This window comes from Eublepharis macularius, chromosome 1 (genome assembly GCF_028583425.1).
Source record: "Eublepharis macularius isolate TG4126 chromosome 1, MPM_Emac_v1.0, whole genome shotgun sequence".
Classification (NCBI taxonomy): Eukaryota; Metazoa; Chordata; class Lepidosauria; order Squamata; family Eublepharidae; genus Eublepharis; species Eublepharis macularius.
In genome coordinates this window covers 12,723,837-12,749,996 of record NC_072790.1, presented here as the reverse complement: position 1 = coordinate 12,749,996, position 26,160 = coordinate 12,723,837, and the positions used below count along the sequence as shown (strand labels likewise).

Here is a 26,160-nt window from a genome sequence, read left to right as displayed (position 1 = left end):
ATGTACAAAGGGAGCATTTTTATTGACATATGTTGTCTTGTCTTTTAAGGCAATAAACAGAAGAATTTCTACACAGGAAAAGAATTACAGTATATACATTTTGTTCATTCCCTAAGCCTCTTAGGCAGACTATTAATATATAAACAAGGCAGGAAACTATTTCCAATTCAACTAAAAAACAGAAAAGGTAAGGTTTAGATTGCAAAAGATAGCGAACTGTTTATGATAATTCCCCCCCCCCCCAATTCTTTCCAGGTTGATTCTGTTATTGTATGTCCCTGATATTTTAGGGGTGAAAAAGGGATTGCAGTGCTTGTGAGAGCCTGAGGCAACAACTCATGATGAAAATTGTATATCTCCATCAGTCTAGAAAGAACAACTTGCACATTTACACAAATCTGTGATAAGGATTGGGTCACAGGAAGCTGTTTAACTGTTCAGGTTCCATTCAGTTTTGCTAATCAAAGCCAGGATCCCGGTAGTGTTCCTAGGTTTGAAGGGAAGAAAAGACGTCTTTTAAAACCTTTCTTGGGCAAGGATGAAGGAAATCTTATCAAAACTCATACAGATTTTAAATATCTCAAAGTTCGTCATCGTCCTTCTGTTCAGGCACTCATTGGGGACTACGCAGGCGTAGACCAGCCTCAGAGAGATTCTAAAGCGCAAAAACTCTAGCAGGTGTTCCAACCTAGCAATGCAGGTGCACGGTCTTTTCCGCCAACCTGTGCTGAAAATCGGAGCACCCTCTTCTTTCCCTCAGTTCTTCTCTCGCCGCTTCTGAGAGAGGTTGTTCTTTTGCTCTTTGCTTAGTTTTTCTCTCTTCTTGCCTTTTATCTGTCAGACACGATGTCCCAAACAGTGTTGCTTAAGAAATATGCAAAATGTGATACTAAGATGACTCACTCTGATGAGTGCTCCCTGTGCCTGCTGTGTTTGGGCGAGTCACATAACGTTTTGGCTTGCCCGTATATGTCAGAAGTTTCCCTCAAAAGCCCGCAATGACCACACTGCACTACTCAAAGTGGCGATGTGGAATTTGGTGCTTTCAGGGGCAGAAAAGCCAACAGCAAAATCCTCTGTTGAGCAGTCTCGTTTCTCATGATGATCCTTCGAAGACTCCTAAACCTGGATCCAGTGATCCAAAAATTAAAGCTGGATCGATTCTAACCAGCCTCTTGGAACTAACAGTGTCTAAGAAGTCGTTGGAACGTCCATCCCACAAGATGGTTCCGACTAAGAGATGCTCCCTGGGTCTGAATTGCTTGGAACAGGTGCCTTTGGAACCACCAGCGACAAAATCTAAGTCGGATACAAAACAGGTCTGCTTTGACATCCGCCCACCACAAACAACGCCCAGTGCCCTCCACCTTGTCACTAATTCTTGAGGAGGAAGCCGCTATTCCACCAGCAATACCATCGCCTCCACCCACCATGGGTTTCCTCATGAGGAGCAGGATGAGAGCCCCACTGATGACTTCGACCCTTCTTTTGCCATACTGTGTATGGAACCGGCTCAGCCTACTCTGGTTCCAATGCCAATGTTTTTGTCAGGTCCAGGACCCTCAGCACCAATGACTTCCTGATTTGGCGCATTTGGAAATCAGCACCAAATGCAGCCTTTGGTTCTGACACCTGCCTCCATCTCTGCGGTCCCACCTCTGTGACCTTACACTATGCCAGCTTCAGGACTGCCTCTGAATTGGCAGGAATTCGTTTCTTAGCTTCAGACCGTGCCTTTCGTACAACCTTCTTCATCTCAGCCAACTGCGAGTCCGGCACAACCACCACCATTGGAACCGGCGTCTGTCTCCCATTGGTTCCACTCACAACACCAAACTATGACAGACTCTGGAGAGGAGGGAGAGCTCATCTCCCACTCTGATATCATTTCTGACCTAGCTTCAGACCCTTCTCCGGAGGAAGCTGTAAGAGATACCTTCTCTTCATCACCTACAGAGGACTTCCAGCTGTCATGTATGCCTGCCTGCAGTACATGCCATGGGTGTGTTGCATGCTGCCCAGTATTCCTCTGACACTGTGAAGAGTTCTGAATGCCTTTCAGTATCTGTTGTTTAGAAGCTCACTGTGTTATCTCTCCTTTGAAGTTAAATACTTTCACTGCTGTAGCCAACGGCCTTGGAGCCAGCTGCAGCTAGACTGAATCGTATCTGCCGTGAGAACAAGGATGACTTCATTCCTCACTTGCTATTGTTTCATATCGTAGTCCAAACTTTGATACTTTTTGTCTCTGGCATTCGCACCAGAATTTCAACGGGCTACTAACCTGGGAGGTGGGACTTTGTAACTAACCATGTCCAAGCAATTTTTAAAGGGGGTCAATAATACTTTCCCTCCCAGGGTTTCCCCAGTTCCCCAATGGGACCTATCTTTGGTTTTGGCACAACTTATGTTATCACCGTTCGAATCTATGGCCCATTCTTCTATTGCCCTACTGTCTTGGAAGGTGGCATTTCTAGTAGCCATTACCTCCCTTAGGAGAGTGGGAGAATTAAGAGCTCTCAGAATAGATTTCCCATTCTTACAGTTTTTTCCACAGAAGATGCTCCTGTAGCCTAGCCTTGAATTCCTGCCCAAGGTGGTTTATAAATTTCACTTCTACCAGAAAGTAACCCTGCCAGTGTTTTTCCCAAACCCCATTGTGGAGTCAGAACCTACACTCCGTACTCTAGATACCAGGAGAGCACTATTGTACTACTTAAAAAGAATGACAACTTTTTGTAAATCAAAGACTCTGTTTATTTGTTATGATGGTCCCTGCAAGGGTTTACCTGTGTTTTAGCAATCTATCTCCAGGTGGGTAGTCACAGCCATCAGACAATCATACAAGATGGTGAAGGTGCCCTGCCCAGTGACTGTGAAGGCACACTCCACCAGATTCCAGTCCTCATCAGCGGCATTCGCTCAGGGATCTTCACTTCAAGACATCTGTCAGGCTGCCACCTGGCCATCAGCAAGCATATGCATTCATCACTCTTCACTTGACAAGAATTCTTGGGCTGATGCAGCAGTTGGAGCGGCTGTACTACAGTCTCTACTCAAATGAATCTGTCTCACACCCTCCCTCATTGGTGAGTAGCTTGTTATACTCCCAATGTGGGACGGCATAGAAGGACGATGATGAAAACAGTGACTGCACTTACTTGTAACTTGTTCGTCGAGTGTCTTCTGTTCAGGCACACATTCCCTCCCTCCTGCCCTCTGTGAGAATATTCAGTTTTTGTTCTTCAGCAGCTCAGGAGAACTGAGGGAAAGAAGAGGGCGCTCTGATTTTCAATGCAGGTTGGTGGGAAAGACTGCACATGTACATTGCTAGGTTGGAGCGCCCTCTAGATTTTTTGAGCTTTAGAATCTCTCCAAGGCTGGCCTACGCCTGCACAGAGTCCAGTGTGTACCTGCACAGAAGACACTTGACGAACAACAGTTACAGGTAAGTGCAACACTGTTTTCTTTGTTCTCTTGTGGTATATGTTTAAAACAATAAACCTTGGATTGAAGTACTTTGTGAAGCATTTTCGTCGTGTATCTGGAACAAGTCTCCCAGTAATGTCCTAACTATTTAAATCAAAGGGGCTATTTAAATAATTGAATGAATTGCTTCAGTTTGTGAAATTGTAGAAACCTTAAGGAAAACTGCATCAGTTTATCTTGAATTTGTTTGTAAATATTATTCATGGTGGCTAATTTATTAATATATTTTCTTGCTCTGGTTTTCATAGATTTGATGTCTGTAACAGACCTTGTTGTAATGTTTATTCGACTTATCTGTTGTTCCCCTAATTGCCCAGAGGCTCTTACTGTACATACAGGTAATATTTATGTTTATTATTCTTAATTTTATGTATTGTGACACATTATGCAATGTGAGGGCTGAATGGCTGTTGATACCTGGCTGGAATTCAAAGTAGTAGTTCTGATAAAGAGAACGGAGTAATTTTTGTGACTTACCTAATTGCATAAATCAAACCATTCTCAAATATTTTAAAACAACTCTTTATTTTGTTTCTCAGGCAATTATTCCCCTGCTGGACTTATTACTGATGTGCTAAGAATTCTTTGTGGTCGCAAAGAATGTGCCACTGAATGTTTGTACACTAATACAGTGATAGAGGCACTTCTTCAACCAATAAATCATTTATTGAATGAAAAAGAGGTATGTTGCTTTTCTTCTAAATAAATGTAAATCAAACTATTGTGAAAAAATATAGTGGGAATAATCCATTTGAGGTTATGCACAAGGGTCTTGCACATGACAGGTAGGCTGAGGAAGTTCAAATCTGCATGGCCAGATAGACAGAACTACTGCTTAAATGAGCAAAGTATGGGATGTCTTGTTCATGGTTCTACATGGTATACACCTGGTATAAATGTGCAGTTCCCGTCCCAGCAAAGAATCCACATACAAGAACATGTATCCCTGCCTAGATACGTCTTTTTGGGACAAGGTATTTGCCTATTTTGGAAAAAGTATTCAACCCCTTTGGGCATTAGGGTTATCCTTTTCATAAGCGTCTCATTTTGAAGATGCAGTTAAAAACTGGTAGTGTTTTAAATAAATTCGGTTTTAAATAAATTCCTTGTACGCTGTAGAATGGAATAAAGTGTATTGTTGAACTGTAATCAAGTTACAGAAGCTATTCATCCACGGTCTTCCTGTGCAGTCCCACATGGGACTGCGCACGCGCAGGCCTGCCGATACCGGAGATTTTTATAGCTCAAAGCCACCAGGGGGCGCTCTCGCCTTCCACCGCGCATGCGCGGCCATTTTCCCGCCTAAATGGACTATAGAAGGCGGAGCGCCCCACACATACCCTCAGTTTCCTTTTCGCCGCCGATAGATGAGGTTTTTAGCTCTTCTACTCGTTCGCGATGTCGGATACTGCTTTATTCAAACGATGCGTCTCCTGTAATCGAAAGATGACCAGGTCAGACGGCCATTCTAATTGCCTTTATTGCCTCGGGGAAACTCATAATACCCAGGCCTGTAAACATTGCCGTGCCTTTACTTCGAAGGCCAGGGCGGAGAGGGCGGACCGTTTGCACGCCTCGCTGTGGCAACGTGCTATGTCTGTTGTGGACCCTCCGGCGAAGGCACCTCCATCTGCTGCGCCCGGATCCACTCCTCGGCCGGCCGAAACCGTGAGCTCGAGGACCCCTCGCGCCTTACCTTCCCCGAGTCATTCGGAGTCGAGACCGAGAGATCGCTCGTCCTCCTCGGTTCGGAGCGCGTCGGAACCAGCACCATCGGTTCCGAAGCTCCCTCGGAGCCGACCGCCCTCGACTTCATCTGCTGCACCAGCCTTGGATCGAGCTGCGTCTCGGAGCCGGACACCTTCGGTGTCAAGACCGACGCCTCCACCGTCTCAGGGTGCAGTCGCTTCGGAGACAGCGGGAGAACCATCCGCTCCGTCCGACTCTGACAAGAAGAAGAAGAAGAGAAAACATTCTTCCAAAAGGGACAAGGCGGTTCTGGAGCAGTTACTCTCCTCTCCGCTACCGACCCCTTCGGGTGCGCTCGGTTCCGACCCACCGGAAAAGAGGCGCAAGGATCCCGACCCGGTTCCTGTCTTGACCTCTTCCCAGGAGGACCCGGTTCCGGTAGAGAAACCCCCGACCCCTACGGGACGCCCGCGTTTGACCTCCCATGAGTCCGGGTCCATCAGATCGGGTCGGAGTTATCGGAGTGGATCGGGCCGTAGATACAGCCCGTACCCGACTCGGAGCCGATCGAGGGAGCGATACAGTAGTGAGGGCCGGGCGGCCTCATACTACATGGGGGGATAGTCCGCTCCGATCGGACCGCTCTTTTCGAAGGGACTCGATGTCTCCTTCCTTTCGGATCCGATCCTATGGCGACTCGCATGGAACACCACACCTTTCTGAGGTTGATTACCATCGGAACCGACCAAGGAGTTATGAGTCCCCTCCTTCGGATTCACCTGATGCTGAACTTGGCCCAGCGGAAGAACCTTCGCCGACGGACGACTTCAGGGCCTATAATGAATTGCTTCAGCGAATGGCTAAAGCACTGGATTTGGAAACGACCTCTACGGAGTCGAAATTTACTGATAAGATCTACCAGCATATCTACTCAGGTTCCACTCCTTCCGTAGCCTTTCCGCTGATCGATGGTTTTGTTGAGTTGTGGAAGAAGCTCAATGTTAAGCCTGCTTCTATCCCCGCCACTAACCGAAAAGTAGAAGGCCTTTATCGTACAAAGGACGAAAACCATCCGTTCTTGGCTGTCCATCCACCTCCTTCCTCCTTAGTCACTGAGGAGATGCAGGCAAGAGGCAAACAAGGTTCCATGTCGGCTCCTACTGACAAGGACAGTAGAAAGATTGATACTCTAGGGAGGAAATTGTACACTGCTGCTTTTGCCATCAAAGTGGCTAACTATGCAGCTATGATGTCGGCTTACCAGCTCTTCCTGTGGAAGAAAGTGGCTGCTTTCCTTCCCAAACTCCCTGAAGACCAGCGGACCCTCCTGCGTGTCATCCAAGAGGAGGCCACCCGCCTCTCGAGGCACCAGATTAATACGAGCAGGAGTTTGTCCGATACGTCTGCACGTTCCTTGCTCTCTGCAGTGGTTTTGCGGCGATTTGCGTGGCTCCGCACGACTGCTCTCCCGCCTGAGACGAGGAACAAAGTAGAGGACTTACCTTTTGAAGGAACGCTCCTTTTTTCTGAGAAGACAGATGAATACCTGTCGAAAAAGAGAACGGATCGTCTCACAGCACGGTCCTATGGTGTTCTGCACCAGGCTCCTCAACATCCCGCCAGACCTTACTTCAGATCTTCTCAGCGGGGCAGATCATATCGGTACCAGCCTTATCAGGGGTATTCGTATCAGTCTCAGAGGAGTTACCAGAGCCCTCAACAATCCTTTTCCAGGCGCAGACAAGGTCACCGTCCCAAGCCTGGTTCTCAGCATCAACAGGCTAAGGACGCCCCCCACGCCCAGAAGCAATTCTGACAATTACAGGGACCTGAGCCTATGTTTGGGTTCAGGCTACATGCTTACTGGAGGGAGTGGCTGTCCATCGGTTCCGATGTTTGGGTTTCTGATATTGTTCAGTATGGTTATAAAGTTGAGTTTGTGAGTTTACCTTACCTGAGTCTCCCTGTCTTTTCTTCCGGACCTCCTCATACGGAGATCTTAACTGAATTGGCCACCCTGATTCAGAAGGGTGCAATTGAAGAGGTGCCCTGTGATCCTGCCCCCTTCGGTTTTTACTCTAACCTGTTTCTGGTGGAAAAGAAAGATGGTGGTCTTCGACCCATTTTAGACCTACGGGCCCTTAATAAACTTATAAAAATTCGAAAATTTAAAATGGTCACTTTGCAAATGGTTCTGACCCTTTTACCTAGACACTCCTGGTTTGCTGTCCTTGATTTGAAGGACGCTTATTTCCATATCTCCATTTTTCCCGAACACAAGAAGTATTTACGTTTTACTTATGATGGTAAAATTTACCAGTACCGGGTTTTACCCTTTGGTTTAGCTACTGCTCCTAGGGTCTTTACGAAATGTATAGCTGTGGTGGTGGCCCATCTGAGGTTGCAGGGCTGTCGAATCTTCCCGTACCTGGATGATTGGCTCCTGGTTGGAAGTTCTGCTGATGACGTGTTTACCCAAGTATCCCTGACTTTAGATTTATGTCTTAGGTTAGGTCTTTTCGTTAATCAGAAAAAGTCAAAATTGACCCCAGTACGGTCTGTACAATTTATAGGAGTAGTCTTGGATGGGATCAAGAATGCTGGCTTTCTGCCCTCAGACAGGGCGGCCAGGATTAAGGGCATGGTCCTTCGGCTGCAGCGCTGCCGTTTTCAATCAGCTCATTTTATCCAGATTCTCTTGGGTTGTTTGGCCTCTACTACGGCTGTGGTTCCGTTCGCCAGGCTGTTCATGCGGCCATTACAAATGTGGTTTAATGCCAGTTTTTCTCCCAACTCTGATTCCCAGAACAAACGTTTATCAGTCCCTCGACGGGTGGTGGCCTCGTTAGAATGGTGGTTGGCAGATGCGAATTTATTTAAGGGTGTGGAGTTTGGCTATCGTCAAACTCACTTGTCCGTAACCACTGATGCTTCCCTGTTGGGTTGGGGAGCTCACTGTGAGGGTGCTTATGCTCACGGCACATGGTCCCAGGCCGAACGCTCGGAACATATTAATCTCCTTGAGCTTAGGGCTATTTCAAATGCACTGATCTCCTTTTCAGATACCGTGCGCAACAAGTCAGTGCAAGTGTTGACGGACAACACGACTGCAATGTTTTATGTCAACAAACAGGGTGGCACGGCATCGGCGACCCTTTGTACCGAGGCGATGAAGCTGTGGACTTGGGCCATACAGAACTCGGTTTGGCTGAGAGCGGTACACATCCCGGGGGTGGAGAATCTCCAAGCAGATCAGCTGAGCAGACTACACCGGGATGTTCACGAATGGTCTCTTCGGGACAAGTACCTCGTTCCGATCTTCTCGATGTGGGGTTTCCCGGAACTGGACCTCTTTGCCACACTGGACAATCGCAAGGCCCATCGCTATTGCTCCAGGGGGGGTCTAGGCCCCGGGTCCGATGGGGATGCATTTCAAGTCGAGTGGTCGGGTCCTCTGTGTTATGCATTTCCCCCATTCCCCCTGTTGGCCAGGGTTCTGAGCAAAATCCAAGGGGAGGGGGCGACGGTCATACTGATAGCCCCTTTTTGGCCGAGACAACCTTGGTTTCACACTCTCCTTCGATTGCAGTCGCAGTCGATCAGATTGCCACTCGTTCCAGACCTTCTGTCCTGGCACGGGGTTTTGCATCACGACATTCAACGACTCAAACTGACAGCGTGGCTGATAATTCACAATCGGGGTTTTCTGAAGCTGTAGCTCATGTTTTATTGAATGCTAGACGCCTTTCCACGAGACAGTCCTATGCGTTCAAATGGGAACGCTTTTCTGGGTGGTGCCGCAGCCGGAATCTGGACCCTTTCTCTTCCTCTTTGCCTGAGGTTTTGGAATTCCTTTGGGAGATTAAATTAGGGGGTTTGGCCAATAGTTCTGTTAAAGTATATTTGGCAGCAATTTCAGCATTCCATCCTCCTATAGACAGGAAATCAGTCTTCTCCCACTACACTTCGAAATTGTTTCTCCGAGGACTGAATAATTTGTACCCCCCTGTTCGGGCTATTGTCCCTCAGTGGTCTTTACCGCTAGTCTTGACTAGATTGATGTCTAAACCTTTTGAACCTTTAGCTACCTGTACTTTACGCTACCTTACTTTGAAGGTGGCTTTCTTGGTGGCGATCACTTCAGCCAGAAGGGTGGGGGAATTGGCTGCGCTTTCGTCAGAACCCCCCTATTTGAAGTTTCATGCGGACAAGGTGGTCTTACGGACTAAAGTTGACTTTTTACCTAAGGTGGTGTCTCAGTTTCATTTGTCTCAGGACATTGCCTTACCTGTTTTTTTCCCGATGCAGTCTTCTGATGCGGAGAGGGCCCTCCATTCGTTGGACGTGCGCAGGGCTCTTCTCTTTTACTTGGATCGTACCAAGCCTTTTCGTTTGGATTCTAATTTGTTTGTCTGTTTTGCAGGACAAAAGAAGGGAAAGAAAGCGACATCTCAGTCTATTGCGAGATGGGTTGTTCAAACAGTTTTAACATGTTATGATTCTGCTCATTTACCTTGTCCTTTGGAGGTGCATGCCCATTCCACTAGGTCCTTGGCGTCATCTGCGGCTCTGCTGAGAGGTGTTCCTCTGCATGACATCTGTAGAGCGGCGACGTGGGCTTCAGCGGATACCTTTATCAAGCATTATGCGCTGGACGTCCTGGACCGGAAGGAGACTGCAGTGGGCACCGCAGTGTTGCATTCTATTTTTGAGTGACTTTCCTGTGGCACCTCCACCCAGGTATTAAGCTTTATAATCTCCCATGTGGGACTGCACAGGAAGACCGTGGATGAAAAACAGGTTTCGCTTACCGTAACTGTTGTTCATCTAGGTCTTCCGTGCAGGCACACATGCCCTCCCTCCTTCCCCGCTGTATGGTAAAATTGAGAGTAGTACGGCGGCGAAAGGGGAACTGAGGGTATGTGTGGGGCGCTCCGCCTTCTATAGTCCATTTAGGCGGGAAAATGGCCGCGCATGCGCGGTGGAAGGCGAGAGCGCCCCCTGGTGGCTTTGAGCTATAAAAATCTCCGGTATCGGCAGGCCTGCGCGTGCGCAGTCCCATGTGTGCCTGCACGGAAGACCTAGATGAACAACAGTTACGGTAAGCGAAACCTGTTTTTATTGGACACTTCTGGTTTGGGATCCATGGAGGTCTAATGCAGCTCTAAGTACAGAGCTGACCGGGCTGCCGTTTCAGCGGCCGGCGGGGCAAATAAGCTCGCGGCCAACTGTTCTCAGGCGGAGAACAGGCATAGAACGCTCAAGCACCTCAGGGCGCATTGATTTCGGGCGAGGGGGGGTCCTGCGCAACGGACTCTCTCCCGACCCTTGAGGTCCCACCCTAAGACAGGTCGGCTTAAATCTCTGCGGCAGTCCTGGAGCCAGTGCGGCTGGCATAAGACCTACATGCCCAAGCTTCAACAGGGGGAAAGAAGGTGAAGGAGATTCTGAGATTGAAACAGTGATTACAACCCAGAAAGACGTTTGAAAAGGTAAAGATCACTATCTCTTGAAACGGGACGAATTACTTAAAGCAATGAAGTATTAAAGTGGACTTTTAAACTGCAACAGATTGATTATAAGTAGGGGAAGACTTGGCAAGAAATAGATTAGAAAAAGGACTAAGCTAAATGAAGTTATTAAAGAAATTGGACTATTGTTTTCCATACCTGTGGCTGCAAGGAGATAACAGGCTGTGAGAAAGTTTCTACCATCGCGAGAGCTGCTGTGGGGAGTTGGGAAACAGGAAGTGTGTAACAGGGATAGAGCTGCTGGAGAGAGACGGCCCTTACCCGAAGACAGGAAGAAGGGAATCGCCATTTTTGAAAAGGGAAGAGTCCCGACTTCAGCAGAAGAGGAAGTAAGCCATATTGGATTACAAAAACTACAGAAAAACCATAGAGAAAAGACGCCCGACATTTTGGACTCTTTAAACGTTTTTTTTTCTTTATGAAACCGGGACATTCAAATTAAACTAGAAGGACACTAAGCCAAGCGCCACGGAGTTAAGGAAACGAGCAGACTCGTGGGAGCGAGGTAAGTCAAGCCCCACAATGTCGAAGAAAGAGTGGCAAATGGCTATAGAGAATTTGGACAAAAAATTTATGGAAATGTTAAGGGAACTGAAAGAGACAAAACAGGAGTTGGTGAAAGAGGTTAAAGAGGTTAAGGAGACAGTAAAAAATGAACTGGCAGAAGTGAAGAAGGGAATGGAAACAATACAAAATGATTTGCAAGCAGCACAACAAAAAGTTAATGTAGTGGAGAAGGCGGTGGAGAATCTCTCAGATACGCAACGAACGGAGATGAGGGTGATGAGGGGAAGAATGGCTGTTGCGGAGAGCAAGTATATGGAGAAGCAGCTGAGGTTTCGTGGCTTGCTGGAGGTAGAGGGAAAGACAGCCCAAGAACAAATTGTTGAGGTGTTAGCTGAATACCTGGGGAAGGAGGAGGAGGAAATTGTGGCTATCCTAGATGTGGTGTATCGCATAAATTCAAGATTTGCGACCCAGAGGAAACTACCAAGAGATGTGATTGTGCAATTTACGACTAGAAATATAAGAGAAATGATTGTAAGTAAGCAATTTCAAGACCCATTGGAGGTTAATGGCAAGACGGTTATTATTATGAAGGAGTCACCCAGATCGGTGTTGCTTGACCAGAAAAAATACAAAGCCTTAGTCCAAATTTTGAAGGACATGAAAATAAGGTACAGATGGGAATTGCTGGAAGGATTGTCATTTGAGTTTGGAGGAGTGAAAAAGCGCATCAGATCTGAATTTGAAATGGAAAAGTTTTTGAGGGACAATGAAAAGGACTTACCAACAACAAGGCCATGAATATGGAATGTAAAGTTTTATCGTGGAATGTAAATGGACTTAATTCACCCAATAAGAGAAAAAGTATTTTCCACTGGCTATTAAAACAGAAATGTGATATTGTTTGTTTACAAGAGACTCATATTAGAAAACAGGATGTAAAATATCTTAAATCGAGCAAACTGGGCAATGATTTTGTAGCGGCCTCAACAAAGAAAAAAAGGGGAGTGGTATTATATTTGAAAGAGGAGCTACAGCCAAAGTTAGTGATTAGAGATGTGGAAGCCAGATTTTTAGCAGTGGAATGTACATGGAATTTAAAGAAAGTGTTGGTGATTGGAATTTATGCACCTAATGGTACAAAAGAGAGCTTCTTTGAGGACTTGAAGAAGCAATTAGACGAACTTTCTTATGACCAGATAATTCTTGCAGGAGACTTCAATGGAGTCACAAATTTGGAGCAGGATAAAAAATCAACATTGCACAAAAGCAAAGAGGACTATTACCAAAGACTTTTTTTGCGTTAATGCAACAGGAAACTTTGGAAGATGTATGGAGAATACAGAATCCCAAAGGCAGACAATATACATTTTTCTCCGCAAGACACTCCACTTTATCACAAATTGACATGATCTGGGCCTCAAAGGACAGTGCTTTGGACTAAGGATGTGGAAATAATGCCTATGGTAGGCTCAGATCATAATCCAATTATGTGGAAGTTTGGGAAAAGAACTAAGAGGAAAGGATGGAGAATAAATGAGGACTTGTTACAAGAAGGAGAAAATCTGGAGATGTTGAGAAGGGAAACTAAGTTCTTCATACAGTACAACATGAATCGAGAAGTACCAACCAATAAGGTATGCGACACCTACAAAGCAGTAATTAGAGGCATATTAATGGACTTAAATGGAAGAGCCAGGAAAAAAAGAGAGGAGAAGAGACAGGAGATTATGGAAAAAATAAAAGCCAAAGAAATACATTTAAAGAAAAGACCAGGGAAAAAGAAAATTTATCAGGATATTAAAATCCTTCAAGAGCAGCTGACGGCAATGAATAACAAAGAACTGGAATGGAACCTTAAGAGAATGAATCAAAAGTCGTTTGAAGGTGCAAACAAACCTGGGAAATACCTGGCATGGCAATTGAAGAAGAGAAAGGAGAAGAAGACAATAAATAAAATATGTGAGGACAATAAAGTATATTTGGAACAGACTGCTATTGGCAGAGCTTTTTATAAATTTTACGCTAAACTGTACAATAAAAAAGAAGTGAATAAAGACTCAATAGCGTCATATTTGGGGAAAATGAAGCTTCCAGCAATTTCGGAAGATTGGAGAGACAAATTGAATAGTGAAGTAACAGAGGAGTAGATAAGAAAGGCAGTTCAGTCAACAAACCGGGGAAAGGCGCCAGGACCTGATGGACTTACAGCTAAATTTTATAAGGTAATGGTCAATGAACTGGTACCATTCCTAAAAGAAGTGATCAATGGTGTTTTGAGAGATCAAAGAATTCCAGATACTTGGAGTGAAGCTAATATATCATTGATCCCCAAAGAAGGACAAGACTTGACTAATGTTAAAAATTATAGACCAATTTCCTTACTTAATAATGACTATAAGATCTTTGCGAAGATCTTGGCAGAAAGAGTAAAGGGATGGTTATCCGAAGTTATTGGAGAAGAACAAGCTGGTTTTTTACCGAATAGACAAATCAGAGACAATTTAAGGACAATTATAAATGCTATTGAATATTACGACAAGCGGTGTGACAAGAAGGTTGGTTTCTTCTTTGTGGATGCTGAAAAAGCATTTGACAATTTGAACTGGGACTTTGTTTGCCACTATGGAACAGCTGCAAATGGGAGAAAGATTCATAAGAGCAGTGAAAGAAATCTATAGAGACCAGAGTGCAGCAATTGTGGTGAATGAAGAGTTGACCAAAAAACTGACTATTGGCAAAGGTACAAGACAAGGTTGCCCGTTGTCTCCATTGTTGTTCATTTTAGTTTTGGAAATTTTGATGATACAGATTCGAGAAGATAATGCGATCCGTGGAATAAAAATAAAAGACTTTTCCTATAAGGTCAGAGCATTTGCAGATGATATAATGTTAATTGTGGAAGATCCGATTGAGAATATGCCAAAGGTAATAGAAAAAATCAAAGAATTTGGAGATTTGGCAGGTTTTTATGTAAATAAAAAGAAGTCTAAGATACTATGTAAAAATATGACTAAAGAAAAACAACAGTTATTAACGGAAATAACAGATTGTGAAGTAACAAGTAAGGTGAAATACTTGGGAATTGAACTGACTGCAAAAAATATAGACCTATTCAAGAAGAAAGATCTGATTAAATGGAATAGATTGAATTTGTCATGGTTGGGAAGAATTGCAGTAATCAAGATGAATGTGTTGCCAAGAGTGATGTTTTTGTTACAGACAATACCAATCATCCGGGATTCTAAGCAGTTTGAAAAATGGCAGAGGAAAATATCGGATTTTGTTTGGGCAGGCAGGAAGCCTCGGGTGAAAATGAAAGTATTACAGGACGCAAGAGAGAGAGGTGGAATGCAACTGCCCAGTCTAAGACTTTACCATGATGCAATCTGCTTGGTGTGGTTGAAAGATTGGATGACTTTGAAAAATCGCAAATTACTGGCCTTAGAGGGATATAAAAAAATATTTGGATGGCATGCATATCTGTGGTATGAAAAAGTAAAAGCAGACTTTATGTTTTTGCACCATTACATCCGTAGAAGCCTCTTCACAATTTGGAAGAAGTATAGAAATTACCTACAGGAAGGAACTCCCTCTTGGGTGGTTCCTTATGAAGTAATAGACCCGAGAACTGTTGACAATGAACAACAATGTTTAACATACAAGGAAATAACACGAACAGACCTTTCTAAATTAAGAATAAAGATGCAAGAAGAGTTGTCTTCAAATTATGATTGGTTTCAATATAGACAGATTAGAGATCTTTACAACTCGGACTGTGCAAAGGGAGGGATAAGAATGGAGAACTCGGAATTAGAGGAAGTAATTTTACAAGAAAACAAAAAGGAAATCTCTAAGGTCTACAAGTTGTTACTAAAATGGTACACTGTAGATGAGACAGTTAAAGTGCAAATGGTGAAGTGGGCTATAAACTTTAATAAAGAAATAACAATGGAGGCGTGGGAATACTTGTGGAAAAATACGTTGAAGATCACGACATGCACCAATATTAAAGAGAATGTCTATAAAATGATTTATCGTTGGTATTTGACACCAAAGAAAATTGCGCTAGGGAATTTGAATACGTCTAACAAATGCTGGAAATGTAAAAAGCATGAGGGATCTTTGTATCACATGTGGTGGACTTGTGAGGTAGCTAGGCAGTACTGGGGGGAAATAATAAGAGTAATAAGTGAGATTTTACAATTTCAAGTGAATAAGAACCCAGAACTCCTGCTACTGAACTTGGGAATGGAGGATATTCCAGCACAATACAGGACATTGTTATTTTACATGACAGCAGCGGCCAGACTTTTGTACGTGCAAAAGTGGAAAGTACAAGAAGTGCCAACTATTGAGGACTGGATTTACAAATTGCTGTACATGGCGGAGATGGATAAAATGACAAGAAAATTGAGAGACCTTGATCTAGGACAGTTTAACACGGATTGGGAGAAGTTGAAACAGTACTTGGTGAAAAAATGGGAGGTGGGAGGAGAACTGTGGCAGTTTGGAAATTACTGAAATACAACAAAAGAAGAGAGAAGTGACTATACCGGGGGGGGGGGGGGAGAGTTAATTGAAAATTTCTAAGCAATTATTCTATTTGACTACTATATATAGTATTAAGTAATAGTGGTGTTATTATAAGATCTATAAGGACAGAAACTAATTAATTTCATCGCTGGCAGATAATGGTATAATGGAGAATTTATATAATTAAAATGAATGAATATAAGAAAGGAGGGGAAAATATACAGTAGCATACAGAATATGGGTCAAGTTGATTGACTTATGCTGAATGTGTATATATGGGTTAAAGTGACTGACTATTTCTGATAGAGTTGCATAATGGAGAAATTAGATAATTAAAACAGTATGAAGTTAAACTGATTGACTTATATTGAAGGTATGCAATGTTTATAATGTACTTAAAGCTATGTATAACGAGGGACAAATTGTTTGTCCTATATAGACGAGACCAGAATGAGTAAGATAGAGTACAGGCTACTAAAATGATTATTGAAGAATATATGCCGGAAATGTATTATTTAGTTGTTAAGTCAAATGGGAAGGGAAATAGAGATAGCACTGTGATATAATAGATAAGCTTAGAAGAGAGTGAAAGTATATGTTTAATAGGTGAAATAAGTTTGAAATGAGTAGGGGAAAATAGATAAGGGGTTGGAAAACTGTTGGAAGTCATCAAAAGGGGGGGAAAGGGAGGGGGTTAGAATTGGAATATTTAAAGGAAATTGATTGTAATGGATATTAAAATATTTCTAATCCAATACATTTTTTTTTAAAAAAAAAGTTACAGAAGCTATTATTAAGAATTAAACTTGGATTTTTGAGAAAGAGCAGAGAGGGAGTGAAATTAAGGAATACTTCTGAACAAGAGTTGACAACTTCAGTGCATACATTTAGTGAGGGAAAGGAGAAATGACAATAATTTGATACTTACGGTAATATCAGTTTCATTTAGTTAGTGGAACTTTTCCAATTGTCTCAGAAACACATTGACAGAAACACCTCGATTTCATTGACACATTCTTGATTTACTATAAGAATTCCTGATTTTGTCATCTTATACTTCGGTTGTACAAGGGCTGCAGAAGAGATCCTCAGTCCATTGATCATCAGAGTTGTTCTTAAATATATATAGGTGCATCTGAATTGCCGGGAAACGACTTTAGTACATATAGCTGATATTTTGGCGAGGATTGCTGCTGTCGATGATGGACTTTCGCTTCTTCTTTATGGAGGTGAAAAGCCCTCTGCCACAGACAGGAGAAGGTAAAAATTCATCCTGAAATAACTAAAACAATTTTATGAAATAGCAAGATACGATGATAGTTTGCTATAGCAATAATGCATTCTGTGTATGGCTGCTGCTATTTGAATCCTTAAGTAAATAGCTTACGTACTCCATTGCATATTCAGATGGGCTAAACCTGTAGTCATACCATGTTTCAGCTCATCCTTGGTGTGCTATCTTAAAATCTTTTATCACTGACAATATTTCTGTATTTCTGGGCTTACTGTATGTCCAGTAATTGGTTTTAAAATTGTGGCTTTTTTATTTATTTCATTCAAACATTTTTATTTTACTTTACTCAGAATCAGTGTGCTATTTAGAGTACAAACCACGCCATAAGTCCGTCACCATACTTAAGTAAATACTAATCAATAAAATGACATGATGATTAAGATTATAAAAAAATCAGCAACTATATGGTCACTCTAAAGACGAGGAAGCTTAACAATCTTAACCTTTTAAAGTTGAATCAAGACAGTCTTGTAAGCCATCCTAAAAACTAGGAATAGAACTGTCCTCATAACCTCTTTTGGCAAGCCATTCTACAAAACCATAACGGAGAACGGCTTATTAAATAATAAGATGTGGTTCTTCAGATATGTAGGTCCCAGGCTGTGAATGGCTTTAGAAAAACCAGTCCCCTGAATTGAGCCTGGAAGCAGTCATTGTAGTTGTTTCAGAATAGGCACGAACTGTAACATCCTTGTTAAAACAAGCAGTCACATGCTGCACTGAATGAATTACCAAGATTTCTTTTAGGACAGCTCCATGTAGAGTACCTTATAATAGTCCAGCCTAGAGGTTATGGTAGCATAGAGCAATGTAGTGAGGTCAGACAGGGAGGCAATTTAAGAGCAAATGTAATAGAAAGAAGACACTCTGATCAAACCCTCTCCCCCACCCCAAACAAAGTTAACAAGGGTGGGTCCAATAGCACCCCTAAACTCTTACCATAATCTGCGAAACTTACTCTGTTTAACATTGGCAAATTATTCTTTTCTACTATATTGGCTGTCCTGAAACGTGTTTTCCCTTGTCTACTTGACTACAACTACTAAGCACTGGTTTAGTACAGTGGTGGCGAACCTTTTTGAGCCCGAGTGCCCAAACTGCAACACAAAACCAACTTATTTATTTCAAAGTGCCAACACTGCAATTAAACCTGAATACTGAGGTTTTAGTTAAGAAAAAACAACTCATACAGTTGTCCCAACTAATTAACATCTCTCTCTCTCTCTCCCTCTCTCTCTCTCTCTCTCACTCACTCACTCACTCACTCAAGAGCCACGACTGAAAGTGAAGCAAGTTACATCAAAGCAGTTTGCCCTTCTTTAGAAAGCCAGCCCCAGCAGCCCGGCTGCTGCCTCTGCTTCCTGCTGCTAAAGAAATGGGCAGCAGGGAGGCAGCCTTGAGGAAAAGGAATCACGTGGGCAGGGCCAAACCCCATGTGATCTCTGCTCAGAGCTACTGGAACGCTGTTCCAGGCGTTCCCCCTCCAAATGAGCCCTGGACCTAGCGATTGGCGACTTGGCTCGCGTGCCCACAGAGAGGGCTCTGCGTGCCAGCTGTGGCACGCGTGCCATAGGTTCGCCATCACTGGTTTAGTACATAAAGAGCTGCGTTTTTATTTTATTTTAATGTTAGAGTCCACCTTTTTCACTGAAACTCAATGTGAGCCGGTATAGTCAGTTTCAAAGACATTTCAATAAACAACATAATAGGATACATAAGTGCAAATGTGTAAAGATTTAAACCAGCAGAAATCCAATGCAAGTGGAAGAGATGCTGAATCAGATCATAAGAAATTATAAGACTGACGTATTAAACAACATAGAAACTACCCATAGAAACTACCCAACTACGTTAAGCAATGGATGGTACGCAGTATATATTCCCTCGGATAATGAAATGTAGTACTGGATGTCACCAGCATTCTCTTAAACTCCAGATAGCATAAATTAGTAACATGATATGGTGAACAGCAAGAGTGAGAAGATGGACTTTTTGAGAGACGCAAGCTAAATCTCCTATATCTAATGTTGTGTTCCTAGTGGAAATTCTCTCAGTCCTATTGGAGAAAATAGAACAATCGCTCTGACTTCCATCATATTTTCTAAAAATTCCTCTTTCATTTATTCTTTCCTTATCCATGTGTGACCTTAGGAAAGCTTTGATTTTTGTACTGTGTATTCTACGAGAACAGCTAGAATAGTCTGTCTTAACATTACAACATCCCCATGTATAGCAATCTTTTTGTTCTGTATAAAATAGACCTTTGTATTCTTGTTATACTACAGATTCAGCATCCTGTGAGGTGAGCCCTTTCTGATACCACACTAAGCTCAGACTTAAGACAGGCAGATAAGAAGGTCACAGATTTTTAACGTCAGATATAACTAATATGACAAATTGAAATAGTTCCAAGTCCTCCAGACTTCGACAAAAGGAGAAACAGAAATCGACAGGCCATATGGCCTTACCTATTTAGCAATCAGTATAAATGAATGATATCCAGTGCTGTAGCATTTTAAAAAGTCTTATGTATATGCACATTCTTTTTTTTTTTAAAGTTAACCTTATGATTTCATATTCTGTATGGCTTGTACTGACATTGCATCCAGTACCTTGTATGACATTGCATAGATATCTGATGTTTAGTTTTCCATACAAAATATTCCTCGTGTGGTTTTATGTTTAAAAAATGATACCCTTTGGGAGGGCTGCCTAGTAAGCTGTTGGTGATTTTGCTAACTAGGTATTTTGCTAAATAAATAAAACAGGTGGTCGAATGGGGAAAAAAAAGTTGATTTTGATAAATACGTTCATTAAGTCTTTTTCCTGAACAAGTTGCAGACATCTTGAATGACAGAGGATGCATTTACCGTTATAATGACTAACTAAAAATGTTTTTTATTATATTAATTTTGCCAAGTGAATAAGCTACTTTTAATTTTTTTTGCATTGTTTGTAGCCTGAGGGGTGCACATACAATAGTTCAATTTACAAAGAAGCTTCTGGATGAAGATATTTCAGTCTTGTCTGGGTCTGAGATGTTGCCAGTCCTCAGAAGTGCTTTCATCTTCGTTTGCCAACAGATGTATAGTACCTGTGAAGGTTTAGAGGTGCTTCTGCCTTATTGTTTACATGAATGTATAGTAGAAGCTTGGAAAAAGGTAATCATATCCTTATGCCTAAATGTGCAAATATACAAATAAATGTATTTATCCCTGCTTGGTATTTTCCATCGTGAAATAGTAATGTTTTATACAACGGAGGTGATACCTTAAAACATAAATCTGTGTTTAACACAACGCTGGATATTTCCCTGTATTAAGTGAAAGTTACAGATGTCTTTTCTGCTGCATGTATATAGTGCAAGGAGCTTTGATTAGCCTTGGTTTTCAACTACATGAGCAAGTTCATCCTTGCAAACAGTATATTGGTATGAGTTTACTAATTAGTATAGAGTGTAAAGATTCCCTGAGTAGACACTGATCCTTGCAAGGTTTTATTAGCAGATTTTGAATGAAGATTAATTTCCATAAAATGTCCAGAGAATTACTTTATGATGACATACTTAAATATAAGCAGCATGCTATGTTTTTGTTGGTCAAATACTAATGTGGTAGTCTAGATTTTATTCAGTTTTTACTTTTATTTTTTACAGACTAATTTACTTTCAGAAAGAATTTCTACTCCTATAGTTGGGACAGACTGTATTTCATCAGTAAATCAAGAATCACAGAGTTCGTAAGTACTATTTTATATTCAGACGTACATTTGCATACATAGAATTTAGAAGACATTTTAAAATTGAAAATATTCTCTGACAAAGTGTCTTGGTTATTATTAGGTACGTGGAGTATTTCAAGAGCTTTTTAGTTTCAAAACTGACCTTTCCTCTGAAGCCTTTGACATAACTCTTTAACTAATCCTTAAGTATGTGTGCCTGGAGTTAATTCGTATTTTTTCCCTGTTTATCCTGTCTCCTCTTCTTTGTTGTGTCGTTTAAGATCTGGCATTGTCAGTTGTTCCCGACAAAGGCCTTACTGCTGCTGTCTGGTAACTAAGAGTGATATTGTTAATGGGTTGATCAAATGATTTGTGCTTTTTCTTATTAAACACTTGGCTAGGCTGTGTCCTTCTCTATTGGTTACTTACTGGCATAATTTTTCCATAATAATGATGTGAGATTAAAATGAATAGGCTACACACTGTTTAATTTTTGTATGCTGCCATTAGTCTATCCAAGACTTATTGGAAAATTAATATAGACCTCACAGTGTTTAGTATATATGAACATTAAATAAAACTACTATTGTTCCTCACCAATGATATTAAAAATATTCTCCACAACAACTTTTTGGGGCATTTTTGTCAGTATCCAGTGACTGTTTACAATATGAAGTGATGAAATATTTATTTTACTGTCAAGCTACAGAACAGTTACTATTTTAAGAATAAACTTTGCAGTAATTATTCCACAAAAGAAAAAGTAGTATGTTACTGCAGGAGATTTTTCAAATGGGTGTAGTATATAACATAATTATGTTCTGCTTCAGTATTTTTTCTACTCTGTATTAGATTCTTGCTGATACTATGTCTTTTGAACTTGTATCTATTTACCCTATGGCATCGTTTATGGAAATGTCCTTGATATTGTATTGAAATGTACTTGATACTGATTGTACTAATCTCATACTGTGTAATCTGCCTTGAGTCTCAGTGAGAAAGGTGGACTATAAATGACATAAAAAATAAAAAAATAAAAAACTCTTCCTCAGTAATAGCATATACACTAGGGAAATGGCACTTTTGTTGACCGTGGGGGAGTATTATTTAAATTCAAATTCAAATTTATTATATGGTCAAAGACTAGCATAGAAAAAATACTGCAAAATTACAGAGTTAAAATTATTAGCAAAAATAGCACAAAATTAAAATAGTTAATTAAAACAGTAATATAAAAGGGTGGTATTTACATAAACCCTGATAATGAGAGCATTTGACAGATCTATAGGCTGTTCCACAAAATTTTGCAACTGAAGCTGTAGTTGTCGGATTTCCATCTTCTAGAAGTAGCTTAGCATATTCCAAGCTTGTTCTTCCAGGAATGCTATTGATCAAAGGAGTAATGGGCTTGATGCGAGCATCTTGATAGAAGGGACAACATAGAAGAACGTGATCAGCAGTCTCAATTTCTCCTTCATTGCAGGGGCAAAGCCTTTTCTCATAGGGAATTCTGTTAAACCGCCCATCTAAGCCTGTTTCCACATGCTGTTAAAGCGACCGGCTACTTACTGAATGCTGGAGTTTTTTCCCACAGATTCCAGATGCCTCCGATTTCAAAGTGGAAGCAGGCAGTTTCACTTTTGTTTGTTCAGCGTCTTTTGTGAGAACGGGATTTCCCACTCTTTCCTGTGCTGAACAAACAAAAGCCAAACTGCCTGCTTCCGCTTTGAAATCGGAGGCGTCTGGAATCTGTGGAAAAACCCGCCAGCATTCAGTAAGTAGCCTGTCGCTTTAACAGCATGTGGAAATGGCCTAAAACAGCAGAGGGGAGTGCAGCACACCTTGCAAGTGTAAAGGCCCCCCTGTGACTATGCACTTCCGAGAGGGACAGATTGGCAGCCGGCTTGTCTATATATTTGGTGTTCATAGGGGACAAAAAAGTAGGGACCCTCCCTAAATCAAGCTGAAGTTCAGTGTCCAATATCCTTTGTTTTATAGCCTGTTTTGCCTGATCAAAATCCATGGAAGGTGCAAAGCCTAGGCTCGCAAGTTTGCAAAGGACTGTCTTAAGCCATTCAGATTGATGTTCATCCTGAAGGAGCAGCGGGGTCAAGCCTTGCCCGAAACAGCTGATCTTAAGCCAATCATTTAAAGAGGCAAGGCACACACCTGAGCTTCTGCTCTGACAGTGCCTGTCTCCAGACGTAGCAATGCATTTGGTACGCAACTGGGGACTTGCAAAGCTGCTCTTAGGAACTTTGATTGGACATGCTCAAGGGGGGCAAAAGGAGACGATGTTTCCCCTATCATGGTTCCATATAGGAGTCGGGTCAAAGTTTTGGCTGTAAAGAGTTTTAGGGCAGCAGGGATGTAATGTCCACCCTTTATTCGGAGAAATCTTAGTCTCTTGTGAGCTGACTTTTGCTCAATATCTGCTGTGTGGGCAGGATGCTATGTTTTTGAACGAGAGGCATGAAATACTGTACCAAGATATTTGAAGGTCTGTACCTGTTCAGTCAAGTGGCCATCAATGGTCCAGGTTCTAGACTCCTGTTTCTTACCGAAGGCCATTATTTTTGTTTTTTGATAATTTATGGTAAGAGAGTCTTCCTTGCAGTGCTGTACTAGAGCATTATTTTTGCTGATTTTTTTCCTACCGTTGCTTTGCCACGATGCTATTTGTGAAAAAGTCCCTTGATCCCAGGGAGCAGAACTCCAGGAGCCCGTCTCAGTGGGCTGCACCAGAAGGCAGGAGACGAGACAGTCTTGCTGTCAGTACTGGGGATCCCAGTGAAACAGTGCAATCCTATGCTTAATTACTTCCGTATAAGCCCATTGAAACCAATGGACTTAGGCTGGAGTAACTCTGCTTAGGATTTCACTCTTAGAATAGTGCAACTCCATTTAGGACTGCACTGAAAGTTTAATAAATTGTGACCTATACAAGTATATTTTGAGTGCTTTCATTAAAACATAATGGAGAATTATATTTTATACCAACCGTTTAGATGTCTACACAGATTGCTAGAGCATGTAACTTTTTACCAGTTTTCATGCCTGCTAAATACTAATATGAGTCAGTTGTGGCACATTAACAGCTGAAATAAAAACTTTCAATTTGCAAAAATGTGAGCATCCTCTCCACAACAGGTGTTTTGAAGCCAGCTTCTTATAAAGAATGGGATTCAATGGAATGTGCGGAACAGTTTCTTTGACAGCATTGAATGGTAGCAGTGGGTCATAAATTATCATAGTAGACCTATGTCTCTTCACAACTGACCAGTAGACTTTACTGGCTTCACAGACTGAATCTAATACTATATGATTCATTCTGCAATGATAATAATATATTTGTTCTATTTCTTTTAAAAAATAGAATAGAATTGAATTTGCCGCCCACTTACTTATCTCAATAGTTTTACTATGCTCATTGTTAGGATCTATGATGCATTTCTACGACTAAGCAGTCTAAGTGGCTCACAGGTAAAACATCAATAATATAATATAATATAATATAATATAATATAATATAATATAATATAATATAATATAATATAATATAATATAATATAATATAATTCACTGTAAAAATACAAAATTTCCATAAAATCCAGCATCAGTTAAAAGCCAACAAAACATAAGACCTGAAAATAAACAGTTCAATTCTATGTAGGGTTAATCCAGTCTAAGACCATTGAGATCAGTGGGCCTAGACTGGCGTTAACTCTGCATAGGATTGCACTGAAAACATCTACTCAAGAGTTCTTATCTTCATCATATGTAGATTTGCAGATTGTGATTGGCAGAGAACCTGGTTTAGTATCAATTACATTAATGTTAGAACAGATTTGACATTTAAACAATGATTAATGCCTACAAAGGAAGGGGAAGGCTGGTTGGGGAGACAGATTATGTGTTCCCAAGGTTGGATCCTGAGCTGTAGATCTTGGTTTATAAGAGTCACTGTTAAAAGGAGCCAGTGTTATGTCCCCATTGCATCTAAAGCTATGTTAAGTTATAAGTAAATTCCCTTGAATTACTAGGGATGATTTCTGAATAAAATTGGGCATCATCAAGCTATAGGTATGATAAACATAAATCTAATCAAAGGGCGTGATCCAGGGACTGAATTCTTGCGTACAGCTAGGGCTTTTCCTATTGCTTATAATAAACTAATTTATGTGTATATAAATGGTGCATACATTGCCTTCCTTAGCAAAATTTGCCTATACCTGACAATTAGATTTTGTTGCATGACTGAAGTTACCTATGTGCTTTACAGACTTCCTTCCCAATTTTTATATTCTGTAGGCATTTAATCAAGAACCTAACTCTGCTGTTTTAACTTTTCTTATATGTGGGAGAGCAAATGTTTTGAAGAGTCAGTTTCTGCTTCTCTGTGTCATTTTGAAACCTTGGGGTATTCTGTGACCTCTGTGTTTGTGCCTAGCAGAGTTTACAACCTGTCATGATAGATTCAGGAAAAAAACTGTAGACCTTCTAGAGAAACAGCTCCAGTGTAAGGTAGAGCATACAGATGCTTTTCTAAATGAATGAATTGCAGACAGATGGTAGATTGGGTGGTGTAGGCAATACTGAATATGAACCATTTACATAACACAGATCATATACTGGTAAAGCACCATTGTATTACAAAGAGCCATTTGTGAAAAAAGTAACAGCTTTTATCAATTCATTTGGTAAAGGAAGAAGAGTTAGTTTTGTTGGGTAGGAGTGTTCATTTACTTGGATTTTTATGGGTATATTTTTCAGTGCTGTATTGGAAGATACTTTGTTAGAGGACTTGCTAAATTTTGCTGCCACGCCGAAAGGGCTTTTGCTGCTACAGACCACAGGAGCAATCAATGAGTGTGTGACCTTCATGTTCAGCAGACTTACAAAAAACCTCCAGGTAGATATAACCATTTTAAAGAACAATTAGAGTATAATTTCCTGAAATGTTGGCAGTTTTCCTATTTGTATTGTCGAAGGCTTTCACGGCCGGAGAATGATGGTTGTTGTGGGTTTTCCGGGCTGTATTGCCGTGGTCTTGGCATTGTAGTTCTTGATGTTTCGCCAGCAGCTGTGTCTGGTATCTTCAGAGGTGTAGCACCAAAAGACAGTCTTTTGGTGCTACACCTCTGAAGATGCCAGCCACAGCTGCTGGCGAAACGTCAGGAACTACAATGCCAAGACCACGGCAATACAGCCCGGAAAACCCACAACAACCATCAGTTTTCCTATTTGTTTTGCCTGAACAGTCTTTATTGCTTATGCTGTAACCTGCTAATAAAATCAGAATGTTAGGATCTAATGATACAGTAGATTGCATAGTTTGTTTTTGTTAACAAATTAAGGTGTATATAAAGACCACTAGGTTTATCTCCTTTTGTA

At 41.6% G+C, this 26,160-nt stretch overlaps 1 protein-coding gene across 1 annotated transcript in view; it reads left to right on the top strand.

Moving 5' to 3' along the window:
• The window catches only part of LOC129332806 (protein broad-minded-like), a 152,470-nt gene that overhangs the window by 22,976 nt on the left and 103,334 nt on the right, over nucleotides 1-26,160 (top strand). Inside the window, exons 13-19 of the mRNA XM_054984072.1 lie at nucleotides 50-187; nucleotides 3,738-3,827; nucleotides 4,029-4,171; nucleotides 16,882-17,012; nucleotides 20,006-20,207; nucleotides 20,702-20,784; nucleotides 25,540-25,678. Coding sequence (XP_054840047.1) covers nucleotides 50-187; nucleotides 3,738-3,827; nucleotides 4,029-4,171; nucleotides 16,882-17,012; nucleotides 20,006-20,207; nucleotides 20,702-20,784; nucleotides 25,540-25,678 — 926 coding nt within the window. The remainder of the gene's footprint in view (nucleotides 1-49; nucleotides 188-3,737; nucleotides 3,828-4,028; nucleotides 4,172-16,881; nucleotides 17,013-20,005; nucleotides 20,208-20,701; nucleotides 20,785-25,539; nucleotides 25,679-26,160) is intronic.